At 35.9% G+C, this 25,057-nt stretch overlaps 1 protein-coding gene across 12 annotated transcripts in view; it reads left to right on the plus strand.

Moving 5' to 3' along the window:
- The window catches only part of MAGI2 (membrane associated guanylate kinase, WW and PDZ domain containing 2), a 1,329,894-nt gene that overhangs the window by 997,665 nt on the left and 307,172 nt on the right, over positions 1-25,057 (plus strand). For all 12 annotated transcript variants that reach the window (XM_072791399.1, XM_072791396.1, XM_072791402.1 and 9 more), the window contains exon 7: positions 11,374-11,431. In XM_072791399.1, the coding sequence (XP_072647500.1) occupies positions 11,374-11,431 (58 nt within the window). The remainder of the gene's footprint in view (positions 1-11,373; positions 11,432-25,057) is intronic.

Here is a 25,057-nt window from a genome sequence, read left to right on the forward strand (position 1 = left end):
TCCTTTTTGACATAAACGTTCTTTATTTAGCATTTTTGATTTCTAATTTTTTAAGATTTTTAAAATTTATTTTAACTAGAAAGCAAGAGAATGAGAGTGAGAGCAGGGCTGGGGGAGGGCAGAGGGAGAAGCAGACTCCCTGCTGAGCAGGGAGCCCGACATGGAGCTGGATCCCATGACCCTGAGATCATGACCTGAGCTGAAGGCAGATGCTTGACTGACTGAGCCACCCAGGTGCCCCTAGAGTTTTTAATTTCTAGATGAAACTTCTTTTGGTTATGATTTTATTATTAATATTTAGATTTTATTGAATTGTGGTAAGAGATGGCTATTATTTTTGCTTTGTAGGAAGACTTTTTGTAATGTAATATATAGACAATTTGGGAGAATACTCTGTGAGTACTTGAGAAGAATATATATTCTCTATTACTGAGGTATAAGACTAGAAAAATAGATGGGAGAAAAACTAAAAGATTTGCCTAGTTAATTATACTACATTTAGTCCTTCAATATCTGTCATTTTGTCAACTTGACCTGTCTTAGACTGGGAACAGTCTTAAATATTTGCTATTAGTGATTTCTATTTCTTCTTGCAACTCCTGTAGTTACTGTTTTATAAAAGTGATTTGTATTATTTATCATACAGATATCTACCATTATATCTTCATTATTAATTGTGACCTTCATTGTTATAATGTTCCTTATTGTAGTTAATGCTTTTAACTTGAATTCTAAAATCTGATAAGAAGACTTATCAGATGCTGTCTTATTTTTTTTCTGTCTGTTATGTCTTTGCCCAAGCCTTTACTTTAGCTTTTTTGAGTTACTTTGTTTAAATGTGTCTATTCTTTACAGCTTAGAGTGGGGGTTTTCTTTATGAGCTAATTAGAAAATCTCAAGAGAAGTAAATTGCATTCATTTCTATATTTTAACTGTCATTATTTTATATTTATTGACCACATCATGTTTTACTGATTGTGGTTTTTTTCACTGTGTAGTCTGTTTTCTTCAGGGTTTTGTTTTGTTTTGTTTTGTTTTGTTTTTTTTATGAGAACAACCTGTATTTATGTTCTAATGTTTACCTTTATACTGATACCTTTTATAAGGTCCTTGTTCACTTGCTAGCTTTAAGTGATATTCTGTGCCTCCCACTTATTACCAAAGCAACAATTAATCCTCGTTCCTACCTTTGTTCTACATTGACATCCACAAATATATTGAATGCTTACTATTAGTCCTTTTCTCTGGTCATCTCCTGGTTAAATTAAGGTTGGTTTAATTAAGCAGGTACCTCAGGAAGTTGTCTTGGATACAGTACTCCCCTGAGTTCTTGAATATGTTAAATTTGTGTACTTATGTGTATGTGTGTGTGTGTGTGTTGACACTTGAAAGATAAATTGGCATGATATAAAATTTGGTTCACCGTTTCTTTGAGATTCTTCATAATGCTGCTTCACTATTGTCTAGCTGTGTATGTTGTTCCTGAAATGTGATATCAATTTGATTTTTTGCCATTGTAAGGAATTTATCTTTTAGCCAGTTTTTCTTCAGTCTGTTAAGTCTAATGGCTAACTGGTATATTTCTTGAATTTGACTGTTCTGGGACTATGTTCCAAGTACATGGGGAGCCATTGCAACAAATAGGCATAGTTACTTTATTTCTGGATTATATAGTTTCAAGTATTTTATTATTTTCTTCTTCTTCATATATTCCAATTATACATATACTGGATTATCTTTATCTTCTGTATTAATGACTATTTTCTGATTCTTTTACCTTTTGATTATCTCATTTTGTTCTCTTGACTATTGTCATGTCTTTCCCCTATAATCCCCACTATATTTTCAATTAAATCTATATTCCTTGGGCAGCTTACAATTTAGTTTGAATTCCAAATGACATTTTTGTAAAAATGTATTTTCTCATTTTGGTCAACTTTATCTTTTTTTTTTTTTTTTTTGTCTGTACAGAGCTTTTACATTTTTGATTCAAAAAGTTGTTCTATGTTTATGCATGCTTGTTTCAAAATACCTTGAGATTCATTACAATTTCCTCGTTTGTGGTTTTGTTTTGTTTTGTTTTGACAGAGGATAGCAAATTTCCATTAGCTGTATCATTTTAACTCTTATTTCTGATTTCTTAAAGTATGAATATTATGTGCTATTTTCTACTGATTTTGATTTTTTTTCATAGATGAGCAGTAACAGTTTTATATAAGCAAAACTAAAGGATTTTGGTGAGTTGTCACATTCTTAGTTTAGGAGCACCCTCTTCTGTTTCTTTTGTGAAGTACGATTCTTTAGTGAATGACATCTTTTTTTTTTTCCCCCAGGGAGAGTAGTTGGTATGTCTTATGGTCCTAGAATTCAATTTTGTTTTTGTTCCTGTAGATGCTTAATTTCTACTTCACGTTTCTTTCCTATCATAATCAAATTTCTTTTTTTTCTTTTTTTTTTTAATTTTTTTTTTTATTTATTTGTGATAGTCACAGAGAGAGAGAGAGAGAATGAGGCAGAGACACAGGCAGAGGGAGAAGCAGGCTCCATGCACCGGGAGCCCGACGTGGGATTCGATCCCGAGTCTCCAGGATCGCGCCCTGGGCCAAAGGCAGGCGCCAAACCGCTGCGCCACCCAGGGATCCCCCTATCATAATCAAATTTCTAAGGGCCATTTCTTCCATTGAAGATTTTATATTGACATCAGCTCCCTCTTCTTAAGCAGTGCCTTCTCAAGACTACTTATTCTGCTCACTTCCAAACCCCTTCCATTCAGTCCCACAGTAGCTACATTCTGATCAACCAGGTCTGCTGAGGATGGGAATTTATCTTTCTGACGGTGGTTTTGTCTGTTTTTCACCGCCCAGCTCCTGGCACCCTCTCCTTTTTTCTGCATGCTCTCTACCTTTCTGATTCAGAATGGGCTCCTGAGCTGACTCTGCTGTTTTGGGGCATTTATGTCTCTATTTACATATAGCTTTTGAGTTCATTGTATTTTCTTTTCTAATTATGTTGTATGTATGCATTATGGGTGGTTTAATTGCTCTCTTAGTAGATATTTATGCCTTTTCAAGGTAAGCAGAGAGGTTCAATTTAGATGTCAGCTTTACACTATAAGAGCCCAGTATGCTTCAAAAAATAATTTTAAGTGGATGATGATAATAAGTAGATAGATCAATGGATGGATTCACATAGACTTAAAGAGGTTAAGAGGAAGCTGGTGTTGTACATTTCACAGGTCAAAGCATATATTTGCTTCCCAAATCTTACTTTACAGCCAGATCTTTCTAAAGCTCTAGGAATATAAAGGAAGTCACTAGGTTCATCACTTTCTGACCTTCAAATGAAGCTGCAAACTTAAACCACATATGACTTTTTCTGAATCTCTAAAAGGCAGTTTCCTTTTTAGTGCCGTGCCTTCCAGGTACCACTTCTTGTCACCATCTCAAATAGATCACAGTATTCTTCCATTTTTAAGCTAGCATTGCAGAAGTTCACATCTATATTTGCTAGCTTTTTTCCAGGTAGGAAAGGGCCATTTGATGCCCAAAACATTATAGAGTACACATTTATTCATATATCAATATTGAATGGATTGTGTTAAAAACCAGAATGTATTCTTATAATACAAATACATTTTTGAATACAGGAAAAGAAGAGTTTATTAATAAGAAAAGGTCATCTTTTGTATGTTTTATTCTTACACAGTATTCTTTCCTTCCTTCTTTTTCTTATGAAAACTCGCACTGGGTCCCCTGGGTGGCTCAGCGGTTGAGCGTCTGCCTTCGGCCCAGGTTGTGATCCTGAGGTCTTGGGACCCAGTCCCGTGTCGGCCTCCCTGCATGGAGCCTGCTTCTCCCTCTGCCTGTCTCTGCCTCTCTCTCTCTCTCTCTCTGTCTCTCATGAATAAATAATAATAATAAAAAAAACTCACACTAAGGACTTTTGTATGAACTCACTTGTACTCCTAATGATGACCAAAACTCCTAAGAACTACTTGGAAAAAAGTTATAGATAACTTTTACAGAAAAATGTAATTATATTTTCTAATTTGTATACTATGTATGCAACAAAAATCGAATAAATATTGGAGGAAAAGATTTTTAATATGAGTATTAGCTATTAACATATTGTACACTATACTATTTGAACTAGGGAAACTTTGTATGTTTCTTATGTTCTGTTGTAGTGTCATTACCTCTAAAACACAATAGTAAGAGTCTAAATTTTAAAAAATATTAGTCCAAAATATGGTTAAAGGAAATTCTAGTCTCTGTCCTTATTTCTAATATTTTAGTATGTTGTATGCTTCCTAAACTCATCTGCTTTTCTGGCTTTGGAGAGCATTTTAAGCTGTCCACCAGGATGGGCCTCCACACAACCTTATATGAGTTAACATAACTCCTGCTGTGGCTCATACAAAACCGTGCCTCCAGAAAAGAAACAAAGCCTGACTCCAGATTTTGAACCATATTATTGAATCTATATCTTGTAAGATTCAAGATGCAGTAACACTCGGGGTGCCTGGGTGGCGCAGTTAGTTGTCTGTCTTCAGCTCAGGTCATGATCCTGGGGTCCTGGGATCAAGCCCCATGTCAGGCTCTGCACTCCATGGGGAGTCTCCTCTCCATCTGCCCCTCCCCCCTGCTTGTGTGTGCTTTTTTTTCAGTCTCTCTCTCACAAAAATAAATAAAATCTTAAAAAAATAATAAAAGTATCTTGGAATTTTCTGTTGAAAAAATTAGCATAATATAAAAAAGAATATTAATACAAAATCCTACATCCTCTTTTTGTTTTAAAAATTAACATTATCAAAAAAAAATTAACATTATTCAAAGAGTTCAGTGTTACACATATTGGATGGAATATTAATGAAGTATGAGTACAAGTCATCTAATCGATACGGAGGGTTGTTAAAAAAAGCTTTTCTCAGTGTTCATTTTGAAAGTAATTTAGACTTTCAGAAAACTTGCAAAAATATATAGCATTTCTATGTACCTCTCTTCTAGCTTCCCCTAACATTAACATGTTTCATAACTATAATTACTAAAGCCAGGAAATTAACATTCATATGGACTATTAACTAATCTATAAACTTACTTAAATTGGCCAATCGTCGCATTAATGTCCCTTTTCTGGTCTAGGACCCCATCCTACAATGCATTTAGTTTCTGTGTCTCAGTAGTTTCCCTCACACTGTAATGAAACCTCAGTTTGTTTTTCTATTTCATGACCTTGCCACTTTTGAAGAGTACTGACCACTTATTTTACAGAATGTCCCTCTAGGGATGCCTGGGTGGCTCAGTGGTTGAGTGTCTGCCTTCAGCTCAGGGCATGACCCCGGGATCCTGGGATCTAGTCCCACATTGGCTTCCTGGAGGGAGCCTGCTTCTCCCTCTGCCTATGTCTGCCTCTCTCTATGTCTATCATGAATAAATAAAATCTTAAAAGAGAGAGAGAGAGAGAGAGAGAGAATGTCCCTCTATTTGCCTTTGCCAGATGTGGCTCTCTATCTACCAAAAGGGCACAGCCTCCAGCCATACCTGATTATTCTGTGAGTGGATTCTTTACCCAAAGGCAACCATTATATTGATCTCCCAGGTCAAGTAACTTGAATCTATTTTGAAGAAAATAAGCTGGATTCATGAGTCCTTTGGGGAAATAGGTTACAGAATTGAGAAATTCAGAGATCAAATAGCGCTATCAGTGCTTAAGATAAAAAGTAACATGGAATCAAATATGAAGTGGCCTTTCCAGGACATACCCAAGATGAGCAAAGCAGCAACAACAGTCAGTGAAAAAGAAAGATGTGCACAATGAAATGGAAGTACACGATGGAAGATACAGATTCCCTGAGAAAAAAACAGAGACAGAGAAAAGCGGCTTAGTTTAAAAGATAAAATGAGTCAGACAAAAGGGATCTTTCTGAACTATCTTAAGGTAGCGTATCCTAGATTTTTTACATCTTTACAATGTTTGGATCCATTTCCAAAAGAAATACTGTCCTTGGCTTCTACAAGTTTCCTATTTGCAGCCTGAAAACTTCTTCTTGTGAGTCTTTGTTTTCTGCAATGAAAATGGACGTAACAAACAAATATAAACAAACAAAAATAAATTGGAAAGATCAAATAAGTAAAAACTATAGCATGGGGGGCTGTGGCAGGATTCAGGCATAACTGGATGCCTCTTATCTTTTGATCCTCTTACAGGCTGGACTGATGACAAGTTAATCTCGACATTAACACAAACTTTTGCAGAGTAGATCATGATAGGAATATTTAATCACTGAATTTGCTCCATGGTTCTATGACCTGAAGAAAATCTCAATTAAAACAGTTTTTAATGCAGCATTAACCTTGTTGATCTCAAGTGTTTATATTCCCCTGTTGCATAGTATATGTTATTCTTTCATTAGTGTGACCTTAATCATTCTCAAATGTGTCAGGTATTGTTGAATACAGTACTCTAAATGACCCTGGACCCAAGAGCTCCAAGCTACATGCTTGCCTAATTGGGCAAATAGTAAAAAATTGGAAATTCTTTTTCTCAATTGTTAATTTTAAAGAGAAGCAATTGGTTTTTTAAAACTAATTCAAGTCCAAATAATTCATTTAAACAGTGCAAGATGATTCCTAACTTTCTTAACTTTTTACCATCAAGACATATACTAATTAGCTTATAATCTTAAGAGGTTTACTTTATGACTTGTTTTTTTTTATGACTGAATAAAATCTTACGGTTTTTCACTAACATTCTATCCTTGACCTTTCTTTGCTACTCAGGAAAACATCATTAAGGGGAATACACACACACACATATGCACACACACACACACACACATACACATTCATGCACATACACAGAGCATTTTATTCATTGGTTGTAGACTTGTACACCCATTCTACCACATTTACAAATGAACTGATATGTGTATCTATATTGTTTTCTCAAAACATTCATCCATCAATTCCTTTCTGATATTTAAAATGAAGTAACAGCTCTTTATAAAAGAATACTAGAGGGGATCCCTGGATGGCGCAGCGGTTTGGCGCCTGCCTTTGGCCCAGGGCGCGATCCTGGAGACCCGGGATCAAATCCCACGTTGGGCTCCCGGTGCATGGAGCCTGCTTCTCCCTCTGCCTGTGTCTTTGCCTGTCTCTCTCTCTCTCTGTGTGACTATCATAAATAAATAAAAATTTAAAAATAAAAAAATAAATTCCTTTAAAATAAAAAGAATACTAGAGCTATAATGTATCATCTTGTCTCAAAAAGAAGTGAAAAATTAATAAATTAATTAAAATGAAGGCTCCAAATTCAGACATACGCATTTAAAAATTGACCTATTAACTATTAGAAGCTTTTGGTATCTCTATTTCCTCATCTTATAAATTTAGGATTAAGTCAAGTCAAATCAAGTCAATTTTGATGATTAAGTGATTTGTTTTCCTTAATGTACCTAAAATAATGCCTGGCACATAGCATTTAGCTCTCATTGTTTCTCTATCTATCTCTTCTCACCTTGGGGCAAATGTGGTAGAAAACATTTTAAAAAATAAGAGTGTAATTTGCATATATCTGAAATAAAATGTTTAATATAAATTACTCTCCCCTCCCCCAAAAAATTGTGAGCCAAGGATCATTAATAGTAAAAATACTTGAAGTACTTAGTGCTTAGAATATAAGTGTTGGTAACATATATTTGTTTTGTAATGAATTAATTTATTTTGGCAACGTGGAACAGGCAAGTAAACAACATATATGGATATGTAAGGCAAAGCAAATCAGATTCCCCTTAAATTCTTTTTTTCTAAGATTTTATTTATTTATTCATGAGAGACACAGAGAGAGGCAGAGACGTAGACTGAGGGAGAAGCAGGCTCCATGCAGGGAGCCCCATGTGGGACTCGATCCCCAAACTGGGATCCCACCCTGAGCCAAAGGCAGACGCTCAACCACTAAGCCACCCAGGCATCCCACCCCCTAAATTCTGATGAATACTTTGTGATGGCAAGTAAGGCAGGATACTAAATAAATAGTTTGTATTGCCAATCTGCAAAGATCAAGAATCAATTAACTCCATACTTTTGGGATGCATTGCTTAGGATTAGTAATTTACTCAAAGATTCAAAGATAAGAAATAAGTGAAGAAATAGTTTACATTAAAAATTAATCTTAAAATTTTGACCATGAAATGTTTCCATGTAACAATACCATTAAGACATAAGCCAAAAAAAAAAAAAAAAGAGGGAGACAGAACCAGTCACATACAATTAACACCATTAGCTGTTTACTAACCATGTTAGCTATATTTTAGTGAGTGTGATTATTTTACATATTATTATATTCATGAGATGGTATTAAATCTGTTACAAATATGGATCCATGTATTCAGCTGTATTAATAATAAATATAGTATCAATTGTTATCCTCTGTATATTCTTTCACTTGAGCTCCTTGTAAAGGGCCCTCCGCAGATATCTGTCAAATGGATTCTTCTTTTTATAGCCAAATTCTCCAATAGCTTGGGGGATTTGGTGAAAACCATCTGGAATGTTAGTGTCTTTAATCTAAATTAAGTGTTGTTTATGCTGCGCTAAACAGAGTGTCTCGATTGATATCTAAATTGGTTAAGATCACTGGAAGCAGAATACAGGGATTTTAAATTCTGAGTTGTTGTTAGGGTAAATGAGTTAGCACATGGCAAGCTCATCAGTACCTTTATCATAATAAATATTCAGTAATACCGTTATTATCTTTTTGAAAGAAAAATTTCTGAAGATATTATATCTTTATTTAGACAGGACTAATTTGGTGTTTTTATGTTTATTAAGACATGACTAATCTAAGAAATATAAATAAAATCATAGCCTAGACTTGATGTTAAAACAAAAAAAGAAACACTAGAAAAATATCTTCAGTATTTGTTAGGTTCCAATGACAGACACATAAAAGGAAATGCTGAGAAATTTGCCAAATAAGATTTAAAACATCGTGTTAAAGAAAATGTTCAACACAATTAAATCAAAACAAACTTAAAAACATATCTGTGACATCTGATAAAGGATTAATATCCTTTATAAGCAAAGAACTCATGAATTGACTTTTAAAAATGACAAATGTGCAAAAGAAAAAATAATTGCCTGAGGATAACCTTATAAAAAAATCCTCGAACTAGGTAACGACTCAAAAATGGTAACCTAAAACAACTATAAGCTGCCATTTTAAAGTCAATTTATTTGGTTTTTAAAATAATGATACACAGTACTTTATCTGCATATCCAAAAATTCAAAAGCTCTAAAAACTGCCTTTTGTAACTCATTTAGTAGCAAAACGTAACCTGACTTGGACACTCTGGAAGCAAAACAGAGCTACCTGATATGAAGTACTCCTCATTTGTACCTTTTAGTGCAAATCACATCATTTTGATTGAATAAATACTCTTGTGTTTGATTATAAAACTGTTTCCCCAGACTCTGCTTGGAGTCTTCTGGAATACAAGGCATTTGCATCATGTTAACTTCTGAAAATTAAAAAAATTCTTAATTTCCAAACCTGAAGTTTGGGATGAAGAACTGAAGATTTGCATTTAATTTGACAATACAGAAAAACAAAGTTATTCATAAACCCCCAGTGAGATTATGAATTGTTCTATTCTGTGAGTGAGGCAGTGATAATCTGGCAATTTATATCAAAAGCCACAAACAGGTATATGCCCTTTAATTCAAAATTCCACTTCTAGGAATTTATTATTACTAAATTACTAGGAAAATAATGGAAGATTTAGGTTTTAGTAAGTCCAACACAGATGGTATATAACAGATGAAAACTGGAAAGTCCCAAATATTCTGTTACAGAAGGTAACAGGCTTTAGCCATACCACAGACCACTGCTGTGCCACTTTCAAGTGATACTGTACAATAATGTTCATTCACATTGAAGATGCTTTTAGTATCTTGTTAAGTAAAAATATCAGGCTATAAAGATAATATGCACAATATGATCTAATTTCTTAAAAAATTATTTGTATTTATCGATGTCTAAAAATATTTAAAGGATATTTACCAAAATATTAACAGTGATGTACACCCATCAATATTGATGGCAATATTGCAGGTATTTATAATTTTCTTTTTATGACTATGCCTTGTCTACAGTTATGTGTTATTACTATAATAATAAAACTTTTAAGGGATCCCTGGGTGGGTCAGTGGTTTAGCACCTGCCTTCGGCCCAGGGCATGATTCTGGGGTCCCGGGATTGAGTCCCTTCTCAGGCTCCCTGCATGAAGCTTGCTTCTCCCTCTGCCTGTGTCTCTGCCTCTCTTTCTCTCTCTGTATATCATGAATAAATAAATAAAATCTTAAAAAAAAATAAAGCTTTTAAATATACCATTTGAAGCATGTCAGTATATCTTACTTAGATTCCAAGTTTTATATATATAAACTTATACACGTATAACTTGTATGTATATACATATATAAAATTAATATCTATTAAAAAATAATATTCATATTTATAGGATTTAATAATTATAAAGGCTCAGTGTATTTGGAAAAACAGTATCATAAAGCAAAGCCTTGTTTTCAAATAGCATGTTTGTGCCTATAGAAGCATTTACAACATACTGAGATGAACACTGTGTATTATACTATATGCTGGAAGATTGAATTTAAATAAAAATTTTAAAATAATAAAAGATTTTTAAAAAGAAGCATTCCTAGCATTGTTATTTTAAATGTGTATTGTGAAAATTAGCCATGAAGAATGGGAAATATAAATCATATTGCCAAGAAAAGTGGATTTAAAATTTTAGACTTTATAAAAAAATATGCCTAGAGAGTATATTGGCAGCATTCAAATTCTGACCCATGTGGAGAGAACAGCAAGCTAACTATCTTGAATCGTGGGATGTCAATTGAGAATTTATAACGCCTTTGTTTCAGTCATCAGCAATAATTTGCTATCCTCAGAAATGTATTTTGACAATATGATCTTTATCCTGAAATACTCCTTTTAACAATACAAATAAATAAGAAACCTGTATGCACTTTCAGGAAAGCAATTTGTCTCTGTACTGCTTTGAGTGGTGATAACAGGATGACGTGCCATCCTACCACTTGGCATGGGATAAACAGCTAGACCCAGCAGTCTATCTGCAGAGAAGAGAGCTCTGTGTTTTAACTGCCAATTTTCAAGTCAGTGCTTATATTGCCTACAATATGCGTCAGAAATTTGGTGCTGACTCTGAACGCTTTATTCCACTTTGGTAGACTACCTCTGCAATCCATGAACAATTACATTGTATTATTACTTTTTATTAGAAATTGTGATATCTGTTGCTTATTTACTGAAAGAAGTAATTCTTTATTTTCCAGAGCTTCCATATGGCTGGGAAAAAATCGATGATCCCATATATGGCACTTACTATGTTGAGTAAGTCTTTAAGTTTCCTACTAATTTGTTATTTATACATTGTGAAACTGTGCTAGTATTTCAGTTATTGAGCATGTGTAGCTAACAACCCCTTTACTTCCCTTTCATCTTACTTTGAAATATCCACAAAGACTCTAGCAGCACCAGCTAGCTGTCTCTTCCTTCTCCAGCTGGCTAATTTGTCATTCTTTTCCTTTGACTCATGATTCTAAAACACCAATTGGAAAAGTGTTTCACACTGTCCTCTAAATGAGTGATACTTAAAGATATCAAAGTAAATGCCCTTCATTTTGCAATCAGAATGTTGGGAGCTGACTAGTTGTGCAAAAGAAATGTTCTATTAAACTAGATTTCCAAACCAATTAAATGATGCAGCTCTACTTTCCAGTTGAAGGATGAAATAAAATTTCGATGTTTTTTTTTAAGGCCCCATTTCAAATCAATAGTATTCTTTCTGTAGCTTAGACTTTTATGTTTTCTAATGGAGGTTGTATTGCTTCAATGTTCCTTAGCATAATATGAGTTATCCCCAATATCCATTGTTTGATTTCAAATAAAGCCCCCATTAGGAATTAAATTATATACACATTAAGGGAAATCAAGTAATATTCATAATTTCCAAAAGTTAGGGCAGCCTGAGTGGCTCAGCAGTTTAGCACCGCCTTCAGCTCAGGCTGTGATCCAGGAGACCCGGAATCGAGTCCCACATCGGGCTCCCTGCTTGGAGCCTGCTTCTCCCTCTGCCTGTGTCTCTGCCTCTCTCTCTGTTTCTCTCATGAATAAATAAATAAAATCTTTAAAAATAATAATAATAATTTCCAAAAGTTAAATGTGCAAGTCACATTTCTAGAACCCCATTTTCTGATAGGGAATATTTTTTTTATTCCTCCTACTATTTAATGTTGTTAATGTTATTTGGGTGAATAGCAAAGCCTACGCATTGCTTATGAGAAGTGTACTGCCCAATATATGCAGCGAATGAAAAACTTGGTGTTCACATTGTTTATCAAGATCTAACTCTGTTTTTTCTAATCTCATTCTATTTAACAATAATAATCTAGATGGTCAAGGATTAGAGATTAATAGTGTTATTGCTAAATTGTTTTGGTAACAATAGTCACTGAGCTTTTACTAAGTATCAAGCCCTTCTTTGTGCTGGGAATGTACTGATGAATAAGACCTGGTGCTTCCTGCCCTTGAGCATCTTTCTCAAGAGCTTGGATATTCTGACCACCATCCTCATTTGGAAAAGCACCAATTTTGGCACCACAGTCAGGCATTTCCAGTCAAGGTGAATTCACCTCATTTACCACATGCAATTTTCTTATATAGTGTCTAATGCTCTGATGTCAGGTGGATACTCAATAGATCCAAAAAGTAAAATAAATGCTTAGAGGTATTACAGATTCCAAAAATAAAAGGACATCACTTGCATATAGTTGTGAGGCCCCCTCATCATAATAATCAATTAAAATACACATATTTTAATAATAGTATAGCTACAGCTTCTGGATAAATTTATCAACATTACTAGTTTTCAGTAAATTCTAGTTGGTCTTAAGTCACTAAATCAGGCTGTACTATGCCTAAGACTGTTACATCTGAAAGCCAAGGTAGTTCCATGTAAGGAAAGAGAACTGAGGTATGTGACAAACCAGATCTCATGTTTAATACACTTCCTTGTAGAACTCATTGAATAATTATTTCTTTAGTCTAGTATTAGCAAATTCCAGTAAGAGTCGGATACAAGTGTTCTGGGGGGGGCCATATGGCCTCTGTCACTACTCAACTCTCCCCCTGTAATTTGAAAGTAATCATAGATAATACTTAAATGAAGAGGCATTAGCTACCATCTAATAAAACTTTATTTATAAAAATACGCAGCTGGCCAAATTTGCCCCCCTCTATTCTAATTCTTCAGACTGTTCTTCCATGTTCTCAACTGTTTCCAAACTGGCTTCAGTGTGGAAAATAATATTTAACTCAAACCTTTCTTCTCCACCTTAATTACCTGTCACAAAGGTGAAACACCCAACACATCAGAAAGTAATGCTTCCTACCTTCTTGATCATCAAAGTGTATGTTTTTCAAGGAAAGATCTGCTGCTGGTGAACCCTTTTTAGTTAAATATTGGACACTAGCTATGACCCCAAAAGATAGTTGTCCTCATTATTTTCATACTTCAAATGATTATCTTTTATTTGCTTTATATCTTTAAATTATACTTCTGTCTATATTTCTCCACTTCATTTTTCATGTATTCACTGTCATAGTCAGAAATTGTTCATAATTCAACCAGTCATGTATTATATCATTAAATCAGATTAACACATTTAGCAGTTTTAGATTTCAGGTGACTGTGATGTCATAGACACAAGTCTTATTGAATGAGGTCGTTTTAACTTTCTCCATTTCTTTTTTTTTTTTTTTTTTTTTTTTTTTATTTATGATAGTCACAGAGAGAGAGAGAGGCAGAGACACAGGCAGAGGGAGAAGCAGGCTCCATGCACTGGGAGCCCGATGTGGGACTCGATCCCGGGTTTCCGGGATCGCGCCCTGGGCCAAAGGCAGGCGCCAAACCGCTGCACCACCCAGGGATCCCAACTTTCTCCATTTCTACTACCTGTCATGGTTTTTTCTCTATCACATGATTCCATAATATACTAACACCAATAATTAGATGTGTGGGGTGTATCAGACCAACTAGAAAATTGAGACAGATAATTCAAACCTAAAGATAATTTTAGTATTTTTTTTTTAATTTATTTATTCAGAGAGAGAGAGAGACTAAGAGGCAGAGACACAGGCAGAGGGAGAAGCAGGCTCCATGCAGGGAGCCTGATGCGGTACTCGATCCTGGGTCTCCAGGATCAGACCCCGGGCTGCAGGCGGCGCTAAACCGCTGCGCCACCGGGGGTGCCCCTAAAGATAATTTTAAGTAGAATTATATTCTAATATTCCTCAGACATGTCCTTTGGTAAAAAAATTCATCAAAATAATGAAAATACCTCAATTTATTCTATGTAATATAAGCATTACTTAAAATCAGGGATACCTTCCATCACAACAAAGACAACTTGTCCATTTAATTTTTTAATTTGTCTATTTTAACTGAAAATATCTGTTTATGTGGTATAACTGTTCAAAAAAACGTGAGTTGCATCTCCATTACACTATTATTTTCACAAAGTATGTATTGGTTCTAAATAGTAGTCTTGTTGATGGAAACAATATGAATACATATGTGAACATAGTGGTTATTTGTCACTTTCTGTGCACAGAGTATTTTATGTTGGAAAAGACCACCAATCTCTTATAGCTAATTATACAGAAAAACAGTAAGTCTAGTTTAAGATAAGTTTCTATATCAACTTTTCATTATAAACATCATGAATATAAGATGTAATGTGCCTAAAGTAAAACACTGTAATTGTAGTGATGGCATTGATGTCAGTATCTTGGAATCATATAAATTTGTAATATTAATATTCAGTTAGTGTAACAACGCAAGGTAGTCTTCATTGTAAATCTGTAGTTAAAATGTTGATTCACTAATTCTATTAAGAATGATGGATAATGGGTTTTCTGTAGAGCTATCGTTTGGAGTGTTTAATTACACACTCACACAATTAGAGGTGTGGTTCCAAATATGACAAACATTCCATGTTCCTGTCTAGTGGCAAAAAGAAAGCCTGTGCTAGAACACTAGCAATCTAATTTAGCAGTCAGCCGCCCTCTTCAAACAGACTAGGCAGTGGGAGCAGAAGTTGCACAGTGGCCAGTCTGTCGTCAGCAGGTCATGTCAGTTTGAAATGAGCCTGTACCTCTGGCACACTTGCACGTGACCTCTTTCTCCTTGTCAGCCAGAGACAAGCAGATAGGAATTCTAGCAATCAGTAGCAGGAAAGTGTTGATACAATTTGAAACTGCAAAGCCTAGATTAAATCGTTTTTGACCATTATTACCAACTTTACTTTTCTATTGCCATTATTCTGTCCTGTGCAAATTCAGTTCTTAAGGTTATAGATTTAGGGGCACCTGGGTGGCTCAGTCAGTTATCTGTCTTCAGCTCGGGTCATGATCTCAGGGCCCTGGGACTGGGCCCCGCATCGGGCTTCCTGCTCTTCGGGAGCCTGCTTCTCCCTCTCCTGCTTCCCATGCTTGTGTGCTGTCTCTCTCTCTCTGTTAAATAAATAAATAAAATATTTTTTTTAAAAAAAGATTATAGTTTTAATGTATTCAAAAGTCAGAAGAATTATCACCACCATCATCAAAATGGTTAACATTTATTGAGTGCTTAGTATGTGCCATGAACCGGACTAAGTGCTTGACAATCTTTACCACATTTGTAAATCCTCAATATAGCAGTGATGAGGTAGGTTGTCTTAAGTGTACAGATAGGGAAATTCTGGCTGTGGAAGGTAAGTAACTTACCTAGTATCACACATTATTGAAAAGAATGGCTGTGATTTAGACGTAGGCACTCCGGAGCTTAGAGTTTAAACTCTTGCTCAAAATCATCGTCCTGTAAATTTAGCATTCAAAACCTGTAATATTGTGAACAAGCCTCTGAGACTCATCACTAAGAAGAATGAGGGATCCCTAGAGTGTTTCCTCTGTGTCCCACCTCTAGTACAGTTTCACCGTCACAGGAAGATGTCCAACAAGGAGTGGTCATTGCTGCACATAGCCAGAGAGACTCTTCTGACCCAAGCATTCTGAGCTTTTAGCTCTTACCAATAACTTGAGAGTGGCTCTAGATAAGATGATCACTGGCATTAAGACTTGCAAGACCTGAAAGAAGAGGAGTTCATACTGGGTGGACCTTAACATAGGGATGCTGGCACTGGTTGGAGCAGTAGGGGCAGCCACACGGCTCTGCATTTTAGAGAACAATGGGCCCTACTCAACATCTTTCCTTATTTCATCTGCAGACAGGAAAGATGGACCAAGTTCCTCCACTGTGAAACAGCAGAAGGAAGTTAGCCCCATTTTTCCTGACAGACACCAAATCCATAATAGTACAGCACTTAACAATGTATTAAGAAGCCCTTAAGTTACTAACTAGAAATGTAACTGTCACTGTTCATAAAGAAAAGAAAAAAAATTCGACGAAAAAAAGTGTAAAATGTAGAGTTGAACAGCTGTGACTTTTGTACAAATGTGGTTTTTTCTCCTCTTTTGTGAAATTATGTCTGCTGGGTACATTTTGGTTTCAATGGCAGTTACACAATTTGCTTAACTAGCTAGTCCAGAAGACACAATTTCCTGGAACAGCTTTCATGCAAAGCTGCCTCCTCTGGCACAGACGGAGAAGCAAACCATATAACTACAGTTAAAATGATAGTGGGGACTGACAGATGTGATTTTCATGGAAAGGTTTTACAAGTTTTCCATGTGATGTCACACATCTGCTACTATAAAATGCTACTTGTATACAATTCCAGAAAGCCTGAAAGATACTGCATAATATCTTCAATGTAACATTAAATGTAAAAGGAAAATCACATTCATTTCACAGTTAATGATGGGTATTCGTCATGATGGTGCAAGTTGGAAGGTGGCTGGAGAGGAGTCCAGCACAGTATCTTATCTTAAGTATGTTTTTCTCCTTCATAGCTTTGAGTAGTTTTCTGAATTTTCCCAGAAAAACTTCCTAACTTTAGGATTTTTTTTCAAATCAGCATGAATGTAAAATATTTCCAAATAGAAATAAACAGAAAAGAATATCCTTTTATTTTTTAAGATTTTATTTATTTATTCATGAGAGACACAGAGAAAGAGGCAGAGACACAGGCAGAGGGAGAAACAGGCTCCATGCAGGGAGCCCAACATAGGACTCTATCCCAGCTCTCTAGGATCACGCCCCAGGCCGAAGGCAGGTGCTAAACTGCTGAGCCACCCAGGGATCCCCAAGAATATCCTTTTAAACCCTGTTTGTTCTTACAGATTTTTTTTCCAAGAGTGAAAGTTTAATTTTTCAGACTTTCAGCTTTTCCTGTTGATCTTCAAACACTGGCAGACTTTTCTTGATATTTTTTAAGTAGGCATTTAACAAAGAAATCCTTTCCCCAACTTACAATTTTGTGACATAGAAGATAATAAACTGGAGTACCATTGTTGGTGAAGTTGTTCAGTGGTATTCTATGCTAAAGTGAGCTTTAAATCTTGTAAATAGCACTTGGTCATATCAATTATTGCCATTTAGTAGCCAAAAGGATGGGCTGCAGAGTGTCACAGGATACCAGCCTTGCAGCTTTCCAGCTGTGAGATCTCAAGTAGACAGGTTATGCAGAAGGAGGATGAAGAAGAGGAGGAGAGAGAAGGGAGGAGAGGAAGACTTTTTATTGTGCAATTACCACATGCCAAGTAGTATTCTAAGTGCTTTACATATACTAGCTCATTTACTCCTCACCAAAAACAACAACAACAAAACAGTAAAGTTTGTACTGTTATCCTATTTCATAAAGAAACAGGTACAGATAGTATTACAAGTGCTAAATAATAGAGCCAGAATTTGAACCTGGATAGTTTCACTCCACAGCTGTGTTTAGCAATCAACAGATATGTAATAAGTGCTCAATAAATGCTATTTTTATCTTCTGTATCCCAACAATATGGATAAGTCTTCTCCTTATGGCATTACTTCTGTAGCTCATTCATGATTACAATATACCTCAAAAAGTGAACAATTCTAAGGCAAATTATTTGATTTGTAAGAAATATGTAATTTAATCTCATGGTGAGAGCATGCCGTGTGGAATAAAGAATGCTTGCTGTTCCTTTAGAATTAGTAATGATTCCATAAACCCTTGAAATGATAAAGCAAAGACTGATGTTTCTGTGGCTTCCAAAAGGGTTGAGGTTTCAGAGTAATCCGTAAGGATGTTATTTTTGTCATAGTTATCTATAGTACATGTCATCTTATATAGCTGGGGATTTGTGAAAGTAATAGTAGAAATAGTAATGTTTAAGGCACTATTTTAACTTTTAATGTGCTTTCACATCCATTATCCCAAATGACAGTCACAATATTTACAACAGGGAACCAATCCTTTGAGGACTTCATTGAGTTCTCCAAGGGCAAATGGCTAGTAAGGTTGATGCTTGATGAGGTCTGATGCCCGATAGAGCTAAGAGAGACCATTCAGTAGAGTAGCAATTTACATTAATATAAAATGTCTGTACTTTACAAAATATTTTCTCATACTTCTTAAACAAGCATTAATCAGTTCACTTCACAAACAAAAGGAACAAGTGTATTTAAATAAATACTGAATATCTGATCTCTTCTGAACTATAGGCAGCTCTTTTTTGCTAAGTCAGCAGACTTCCATTTTTACCTTGTTTGTATGAGCCAGGCCAATTTCATCCTTTCAGCCTGTGAAACAAGCAATCTAGCCTCTTAAGTGAAGGGCACGCTAGCTCCATGCATATGCTCTTTACATTACATTAGCATCTCTGATAGTTTGTAACTGGCGATTCCTAATTACTTACTGATATGATATAAATTTCAACTGGCTATTAATTTACTTTCCTAACACTGTGGTTCAACTGCAGATTAGTAGAAAGCCTTATGGCTTTCTTTTACTCTTTATGCCAGGGTCCCTCAAATTTTTTAAATTGCAATCCATTCAGTCAAAATGAAGTCCCATGTCCAGTCTTCTTACCACTACTCTCCAGTCAGGCTCTGAATGCACACCCCTCATCCACCCCTTACCTGAGATTGGAGATAATTTTTTCATGTTGTGAGGCCCTTCACCACTGCTGGTTCATTCTCATATGATCAAAATATGTTCTATATTCTAGTTACCCTCTCCTCCCTTGAATGCCTTTTCAAATGAAGGAAAGAAAACTTGACTCTGTAATTAAAAACACACTTTTTAGCAACTGTTTGATCTCATAAACCACTGTATTTAACAAATCTTTGGGCCACAGATAAAGAGTGTTTTCAACATCCAGAGATTTAAATTGGTTTAATTGCAGGTGGAATTTTACAAATAGCCATGAATTATTCACCCTTGGCATCAGAGTTACATATAAATGTTTTTTAAAAATATACAAGTTTTACAATTCTAGTGGATTGTTTTCTTTGTCTTAAAGTCAGTAAAAAAGACAAAGGAATCATTACTCCAGCATCAACTTTTTTTTGAGAATATATTTGTGAATATATTCATAAACACTTTGGGGAGAGTTGTTTGTTTCTAGGCATTTTTTAAATGAATCTAGCAAATTAAATTGGGCTCCTGTTTTGGTGCATCTGCAGAGGTTAAGCATAGGCACGTAGTCCAGTAGCACACGAGGCAGCACAAAGCAGGGGGACTTAGTGTAGAGGCAGCAATGTGAGGGACAGAGTCCCTGAGCCCTCATCATCTCAAGGAGAGAGGGCAGGTGGTCTGAACTGGAAACACCATGTTGTGTGCTCCTGATGAAAGACCATCCTTCCTTCTTCCTCATTTTTATAGGACCATGAGAACTTGAAACTGGTCTTTTGAAGTCAGGGAAGACAGCCTGCATTTGGGGGACTGCTGCTCAAGTGAGTTGCAAACTTTTGAGATAGATATGAGTTGTGTGGACCCAGATATGAGCTGAGAGGACCCAGAGCCCCGTGGGAAGAGCTGTCCCTCCTGCTGCAGGAGGGGACTCCAGTCCAATGTAGTTCATAGTGAGGCAACCCAGAGAAAGCTGCCACCATCTTTCACTGAACAATCCTGCTTGCCTCTTGCCAAGGCAATGTCATGTGACACATACAGAGATCATTGTTATTATTCTATAATTTGTACAACAGTTAGTTTATATAGCTTAGTTATTCTCTCTTTGGATGAAACATGCCAGGCTTCTTGTGGGTGAACTGCGGATTGTTGTCTCATGCTACCAATCTGTATCATCGCACACTTTGGAGTCATATCTTAGACTAAGTTCTGAAGTTAGCACATAAAGTGAAAATTGCACAGAGTCAAAATTATCCTAAAAATCCCTCAGGATCACAGCATGTTGAAAACTAGCATAGTGAAACAACACAACCATTTTTTCCCCTTTGGTGTTAGAAGAGAGTTCTTTCTGGAATTAAAGTACTTGGCTGGCATTTAGGTCTTTTAGATCTTTAATAGATACATAAGTGGAATCACATTCAGCTTAGAGAGATGCTATACCAGCAGAGGGATGAGGGAGCTTGGTCAAACCAAGGAAGTAGCCGGCGGATAACATTCTTTGGACGGCCTATTATTGAATAAAATGGAGGATGGTCACCCTAAGTGGGTAAAATGTAATGCCTTCCACCCCCACATGAGAACTTTAATCTCCTCCTTTTCAGTATGCGGATAATGTTTGTCAAAATTCATGCTATGTCACAGACCATGATGTTAGTAATAGTTGTCCTTTTTGCATCCATGATTTTGAATTCACAGGCAAGTACAAAATTACACTTAACCTCCCCGGCTTTTATCTATCAAATGAGTGGTTTGGATTAGGTGATTGCTAAGGTCTTTTCTAGTTCAAGGAATATCCACTGCACCTGTGTTAACAAGAATAACTTTGGTCATTTTCCTGTGTGAGCTTCATTATTTCCTCATTATAACTGGTAATCAAAGAATACTTAAAATTTGGAAGCATTTTCTTTCCATTTCCACCTGTTATTTGGCTAGACAATAACATATATATTACCATTTTAAAATTTTTATTTTAATGGTTTTAACAACCCTATCACATGAGTGTTAGGAAAAGGTTTCCAAAAGGATGAATTATTATAATAGAATCTCCTTACAAAGCTATGGAAAACAATATAAATGTACTTGGTATCAACAGACATGAAATGATGTTACAATTGCTGTGAAAAGGGCAAAAAGATAAAGATAAGCTTATAAACAAAATCTCAGGGTAAGAACTATATTTTTCACCATTATCGAGCCTGAACTCATTTGAAAGGAATACTATTGTCCCCTTTTTTATGATTTTAAGCAACATTGTTAAACATTATTTATTACCAGCATTTAACAGGCGACTTCGTATTTAAGTAGATGAAATTGTATTACAATAGACTCAACTAATTGTGTAATAGAAACAGATGGATTACAAAAAGTTTTATTATCAAATTTCACGTTTAAATTCAATCTAGCTAAGTAGGATGAACTTTAAAATTGTCAAGGAAAAAAAATCATTCTGTGGCTTAGAAGAATAATTGGCTGTAGGCAAAAGACAGTCAATTTGCTATGATAAACCAATAAAATTAGTTTTGCACTAATTTAGTCTAGAAGAAACCCACCACTAGGTGTGTAGTTTCTGACAGCTTAAGTACCATGTATTAAGGTTATCATATGTTAAAACATTAGTTTAAATTTCCATGAAGCACAACACTCCTGTATGGAGGCTGACAAAGTCCCCTCATCCTGTTTTTACTTCACTTTCTTTAGTTTTGAGTGAAAAAAAAAGTGTATATATATTTTTTCAGATAGATAAAACAATAGGAATGATTTGTCCTTCTTTTCTCTGTAATATTACTTAGTAATTTAGTTTGTGGCATTGACTTAATGTGTAAATACTTAGTGACTATTGGTCCAGAAAAAAATGATATTCATAGCTACCAGTTAGTCAGCACTTGCTAGTTGTTGGTGAGGACAGCAGAGAGTGCAGGTGACTCCCCGCGCCCCTGTTATTCCTCAGGATTCCACAGCTTACAGGTACCTAATATGTGAGTGTGATGGGGAGAGTTCACCAGCATTCCCTGTTCCACTGTGCTACCATATAAGGAATTTCTTGCTGAGTAAGTATCTCATTTTCATTTCTTATTGTATCACTGGACCTCAGCAGGACCTAACATGCCCTTTTCAAAATCCGAGACAAGTCATGCATATTTGTGTCATTGACTACCTCGTTCTCACTCACATAAACTTTAACCTATTCATAAACATTAATGCAGAATCATCTTATTATCAATATCGTAATTGCCAGAGACATGGCCCACCTTCAACTTCCAGAGTTTTAAGGGCACAGTTCAAGAAAATTGAGTTAGGATTAACCCTAAAGGAATTTAAAAGACAATCCTTGAAGGAGACTCTTCTGGCTTGAAAAACACTCTATGCAAAGCCAGGGATCCTGGGAGGGTTCCACCCATGTTCTCATTACCACTCAACTTTTCACAGTATGCAAAACATACACGTGCTTGTGCGCACACACAAAAGCCCGTATTTGTGTGTACATAATCTTTGGGTTCTTTAAAAAAGAACCAAAATCATTTAATAACCAACATAATGTGCCCTCAAAATGTTTGCCTTCAGAAAATCAGCAGGTAATTTACCATCCCGCAAAGGTTACCAGTTTCACAGTGAATCCTGGGAAAAAGAAAATCAGTATCACCTCACCAAAATAAATTAAAGATAACCGAACACAACCTATGCCTATATATATATATATATATATATATATATATATATATATATATATATATATATGTCATTTGAAAAGTAAGTGTCTCTTTGTGTCAGAACCACATAAATCAGTGTTGTTGGGTTTGTTACTACACAGAGCTGGATGTGAATCATACATCTGCCCCTTACTATGAGATCTGCAGAAAATCCTTTACCCTTGTTGAGGAGCAGGTGAATTAAAAGTAAGGAACCCCTTTAATTGAGGGTTTGGCATATAGTATTTGCTCAGTGAAGATTAGTTCCCATCCCCCTCTACCATTCACCATTTCCCTTTATTTTCTCCTTTCTTTACAAGGCTGATGATGTTCATTCTCTAAACAGTTGTTCCTTTCACCAAATTGTGGCATCAATCAAATAATTTAAATCAGAACAAGAACTAAGTAACTTTAAAAGTGTTCTAAATGGAATGTTGTCCCAAAATATTCAACATCACACCTTTCATCTTCTTTATTTAGAGATTCAGAATGAAAAATTCAAACTCAAAAAAAAAAAAAAGAAAAATACAAACTCAGCCCAGCATGGGGGCCTTAATTTGCCAAACTTACACGTGTATTATGAAAAGGAACAAACATGTTATGTGAAGATACATACCCCATTACAGCGACCATGAAACGACCATCTAATCTGTATGAAGCTTTGCTCTTCCAGTAACTGGCACAGTTTTAGACATAGCGTGCTAACTAGGTAAAACTATGCAACCATACCTGTCCCCCAAAAAGCAGTCTATTGAAAACAACAGTGAAGGAACTCATTTCCCCCTTCTTTACTCTTGGTTCTGCTGAACCTTTATCCTTTCTTCCCACTACTTTTTTCCCCCATGCCTTTCTTCCCAGGGTCCTTAAATTCTCAGAATGAGAGCCTCCTGCCCATACTCAGGCCCCACCATATCACAATAAATGTATTTTCCAAGTATCAAAATAAAAAAATTTTTTTTTAATTTTGTCAGGTTTTCTAGTTCTTCCTACATTACTCTCTAGCATGTAAAAGGAATTGCTATGTATTTTATTTCCCCTGGTCCAGGCAGTAATAAAGACCCAATAGTCAAGCATGATATTTTTTTAATATGTTTCTTACTATGGTTATTGGACCTGGAAACTTTGAGAGTTTTGGTATTATATGGAATTGGAATTATCTTCATATCCTGTTGACTGTGAGAATTGGCCACAGTCCTGCCCTACTCTTACCCATCTCTCTTTATTAGCACTCTTTCCCTGGCTTCCTCCTTCCTGGATAATTGCAGACATCAGTGATGCTGCCTGCATGATTCTTCACGATTCTGAGTGTCTTTAAAATTCTCTGACACTCCTTCTAGCCAGGCTCCAAAGTATTCCTGTATCGTTGGCTGAGTATGTCTATCATTATTTATGAGTGATGTATGGAATTCAGCGGGCTTAGACTATAACGTGACTTCACATTTTAACAGCTCATGTGTAATTAATTAATCAATAAGAACCCAGTTCAACATAGAGTGTATTACAGGTCAGATTATTTTCATACCTTCAGCAATGATACTGTCTAGTTCTCTGGATGATATGATTCTTTATCGTTCTGGAGCATCTCTTACTCATCCTCATAGCCCCGGCTAAGAACAATACCTAGTGCACTGGAGGTGGCCACTGAATGATGCTGAAATGATTGACAATTCTAGGGAGCACCACAACTTTCCTATTTGGTTGATACGGTAAAATTCATAATATGCCCCCCCACCCGCCCACGTTCAGGAATAAGTCACATCCTCCACGATGGAGACTTTCAGAGCTACACCTGCCCATTACACTAAAGTCATAATGGAAGTAGGTAGACTTTCTGACAAAACCACACCCACCATGATTTACAACTAGTTTCTCAGTCTTATAGCTTTCATTGCCTCGCTCTGTCTCCCACTCTCACACCAGCCACAGGCAATCACGTGCATATGTGTACTCACTAGATTATCCTCTAGCTAAGCAGAATTGAATACTCCTGAACACCTTTGTATCCACTCTCTCCCTAAAATGTCCCCCTCCGTCTGGCAAAATGCATTCTAGAATCTGCTCCAGTGTTGCTTTTTTTGTGTGTGTATGTGAGGCTTTCCCTGAACGATCAGACTAAGTTGTCTTTTCTCCTTGTCCTGATTTACCAGGACTCTCTCAATTTTACAACTGAAAGTCTCATCACGTCACATGATGAGCACTGGGTACTATATGCAACTGACGAATCACTG

Source organism: Canis lupus, chromosome 21 (assembly GCF_048164855.1).
Source record: "Canis lupus baileyi chromosome 21, mCanLup2.hap1, whole genome shotgun sequence".
Taxonomy (NCBI): Eukaryota; Metazoa; Chordata; class Mammalia; order Carnivora; family Canidae; genus Canis; species Canis lupus.